The sequence below is a fragment of the Empidonax traillii genome, unplaced genomic scaffold (genome assembly GCF_003031625.1).
Source record: "Empidonax traillii isolate 1590-97213 ecotype Southwest subspecies unplaced genomic scaffold, ASM303162v1 scaffold2088:size63783, whole genome shotgun sequence".
NCBI classification, from domain to species: Eukaryota; Metazoa; Chordata; class Aves; order Passeriformes; family Tyrannidae; genus Empidonax; species Empidonax traillii.
Genome location: NW_020957281.1, coordinates 60,335 through 63,783, shown reverse-complemented (window position 1 = coordinate 63,783; position 3,449 = coordinate 60,335). Strand labels below are relative to the sequence as shown.

At 49.3% G+C, this 3,449-nt stretch overlaps 1 protein-coding gene across 1 annotated transcript in view; it reads right to left on the bottom strand.

The window, feature by feature from the left end:
- Positions 1–12: 12 nt before the first annotated feature.
- The window catches only part of HMGN1 (high mobility group nucleosome binding domain 1), a 4,792-nt gene continuing 1,355 nt past the window's right edge, over positions 13–3,449 (bottom strand). The window contains exons 2-6 of the mRNA XM_027909385.1: positions 3,194–3,226; positions 3,030–3,059; positions 2,855–2,905; positions 1,383–1,511; positions 13–185 (exon numbers count right to left, since the gene is read on the bottom strand). Of these exons, the coding sequence (XP_027765186.1) occupies positions 138–185; positions 1,383–1,511; positions 2,855–2,905; positions 3,030–3,059; positions 3,194–3,226 (291 nt within the window). The 3' untranslated portion in view covers positions 13–137. The remainder of the gene's footprint in view (positions 186–1,382; positions 1,512–2,854; positions 2,906–3,029; positions 3,060–3,193; positions 3,227–3,449) is intronic.

The following is a 3,449-nucleotide window of genomic DNA, read 5'->3' as shown; positions in this document are numbered from 1 at the left end:
TTTTGCTTTTTAAAAAACGTGTTTTTTCTAGAACTACTAAAAAACTGGCATTTACAAAATAGTCGATAAAAATATTCCTCTGAATTGTACAAGAAGAAAGGTTGGAGGGCCACCAGTTACAGCTTGGGGGGGGGGGTTTACTCAGACTTCACTTCTTTCTCTGCAGCTGCGTCAGGTGCTGGGGGCTGAAAGGAGACAAAAAAACAAACCAGGACATTTCAGTGCAGGAAGTTTTAAAGTGGCTCAGGCTCTTGGTTTGGTTTAATGCACAAAATGACACAGAGAACAACCCTGACTCATTCCTGCAGATGGGGCTGCGTAAGTTGGTGCCACGAGCTTCTTATTCCTCTTGGATCAGGATCTCCTGGACTGGGAAAGGCTCCTTGGATCCCCCCAGTGTGAATGGCAGGATGTTGAGTTTCATCTTCATTGGAATTGCTGCCTTCCTGACTGGAGGGGCTTTGGCTTTAAAATATTCTCCAATCTTACCCTGTTTTACAGTAACTAAACCTTAGAAACACAAGCCAGTGACATCCAACAGGACAGACTCTGCCTCTCCTGGACTTTGCTTTTGGGTTACACCTGAAACTTTGGCTGGGCTGACCAGCACAAGTCCAGCATGAAGATGGCAGAAGTTAAAAAAAACCCAACAAATTACGTGATTGTAATGATGCCAAAAAGTTGAGCCAACTGAGTAATTCCCAGTTAGATCCCAACTTTTCACAAAGATCAGTCTAAGCTTCCAAATGACAAACTTACACCATGAGCAAATGACTCCAGGACCATCCTGTGCTTTCCTAAAAACCTCCTACTCGAAGGTCTGTACACAGATGGATCAGTGGGACAACATTTCCATCTTAAAAAATTACTTTGCAATGCAAGAAGAGAGCCCACAGGAAGCATTAATAAAATAAATAAATTAAAAAATCATCTGACTCTGCTCAGCAGGGCCCACTGAACTCATCAAAGTGAGGGCTTCGTTATCACAGACACCTGTGAGCAGTTCTGGGCTGGCACCACACTCGTGTTTCACGTTGGCAGCTGCCCTGAAAGACACTGCTCTTCCTTCCAGATGCTGTCCTAAGTTAGAGCTGAATTATTCCTGCATTCCAGCACTCCTGCAGTGTGCAAGTGTTTAGGTTCAAACACTTCACCATCAACAGCTCTCAGCTGGGTCTCCCACCTTCTCTTCCAGCCCTGAACCAACCTGTCCCTTCTCCCAGCACAGTCTGTAAATGTTACCTCAGCTTTGCTCAAACCATTTTCCCTGAAAACTCTCTCCAGTCCCAAGAAAAAGAACATTCTATCTGTCAAAACATTTTTGTGGCAAGGAGGAAACTCCTCTGCCAGCCAGACCCAAACCCAGCCCTCCGAACTTTTACCTCCTCAGTTTTGGCCTCCCCATTTTCTGCAGGCAGGTTGTCCTTTGTCTGCTCTTGGTTCGTCTCTTCTGTCTGTTTGCCTTTAGGCCCCTTTTTCCCCTTCTGAGCTTTCTTGTCCTCAGATTTATCCTACAATGAAATACATTTCCAGTCAATAAATTCCTAGGATTTACCAGGTAAACTCTGAAAATAATTAAAAAAAGCACAGAAAACCAAGATGGGCTTGCTAAGCTACCAACAGCCCCTGATCCCCCTCCTTGCAAAATATTTCAGACTCACATAAATGCAGCAAACAGATCTCTATGGTTTTATTGTCAAAATCTATTATTCTTCATCAGGATTTATTTAAAAACCCCACCAAGTAAGTCCATAATGAGCAAACTTCTCCCAACCAGAAAAGATACTGTCAGGAAAGTTTTAAAAAGCGACCAAGTTGATGCAGAAAAAGTGCATTTTAGTGGGTCAAATACAGAAAGCAGAATTTAAAAAAAAATCTATCATTTGACTGGTAATTAACAATTAATTGGTAATTAACAATTAGAAGTGATGACAGAAGTTCTTCCCTGTGCATTATAGGCACCGGAAAAAGGAGAATTACAGCTGCAGTAACACTGGAAAGCTTCCCCAAAGTCTTCAGGCTCACAGCCCTGAGAGTGGGAGCACAGTGATAATCAAACCACTGGAAAGAAGGGGCATTCCTGGGAAGGAACTGTTCAATAGGATGAGCACAATGAAAACATCAGGAATCTGTCTGCAAAGCAGAGCTCTGTGTTAGGGTGTCTGAAATTAGGGAATCACCTCAGTTATTGGCACTGCGAAAGCTGTGCTGAAAAATTTAAGGATGGTAATAAACCCACACTTTGTTGCACATACACAAAGAACCAAAAACTCCAGTTAAAAAATGGAAACTGAGGTATTTTTAAGTGGCTAAGAAATTGTTTTTTTTCCTGCCCTAACAACACTGCTTTAAAATGTGAGTACATATATTCTATCCCCTTTTGTTCTAGTGGTGAAATATAACCCTCTGAACAGAATCACAGGATCACTGAGGCTGGAAAAGACCTCCAAGATCATCGGGTCCAACCTGTGCCTTGTCACCCAGCCCAGGGCACTGAGTGCCACATCCACTTGTTTCCTGAGCACCTCCAGGGACTGGGGGACTCCACCACCTCCTTGGGCAGCCCCTTCCAACGCTTAACAACCCTTTACATGAAGAAATTCCTCCTGATGTCCAATTGCTTTAACATTCAAGTAGTTCCACCCAATACCAAACTACCAATGGAGCAGTGCCCACATTTCCATGCCACACCTGAGACCTGAACATGGATCTACTCAAAGAGTGGTGGAATGTACCTACAGACACGGCAGAAGCGCCTTAAAACGGTATTTTAGCCAAACCGAGCGTTCCCACAGGGAATAAAACACGAGGACACGACATGGGATGCCACCAGTCAGCACCTCCTCCCCCTCACCTTTGCCGGCAACTTTTTTGGCTTCGGCTCCGCTTTGGCCGGCGCGGGTTTCTGAAGAGAGAGAACACAAGTCAGGCGGAGATCTCGCCCCGGGTGACCCCTCCCGGGTGCTCCCACGCACCCACCCGTCCACCCACCGCCCGTCCCGCAGGGGCCGCGCCGCTCCCGCACTCACCGCGGACAGACGCGCCGATCGCCGCTTGGGCTGCGGGGAGAGAGAGACAAGACAGAGAGAGAGAGAGAGACAGAAGGGGCGTGAGCGGGCGGGACGGGTCCGGCCCCGCCTGCCCCACGCGTGTCACAGCGTCGCCAGTGTCACAGAGCCCCAGTGTCACTCACCTCGGCCGGGGCGTCCCCGTCCGCCACCGTCACCTGCAACACAGAGGGCGCGTCAGCGGGGCGGGATCGCGGGCGGCCCCTCCCGCTCACCGCCCCTTCCCGCGCCGCTCCCGGACCGCGCGTCCCGCCGAGCCCCCCCGGCCCTTCCCGGCGCCTCCGGCCCCCTCCGCGGCCCGCGGGGCCGCCCCGCTCCAGGAGCAGGCGCCGGGCATCGCCACCGCCCGCTGCACCGGAGCCCGCGGGGCGGCCGCGTCGT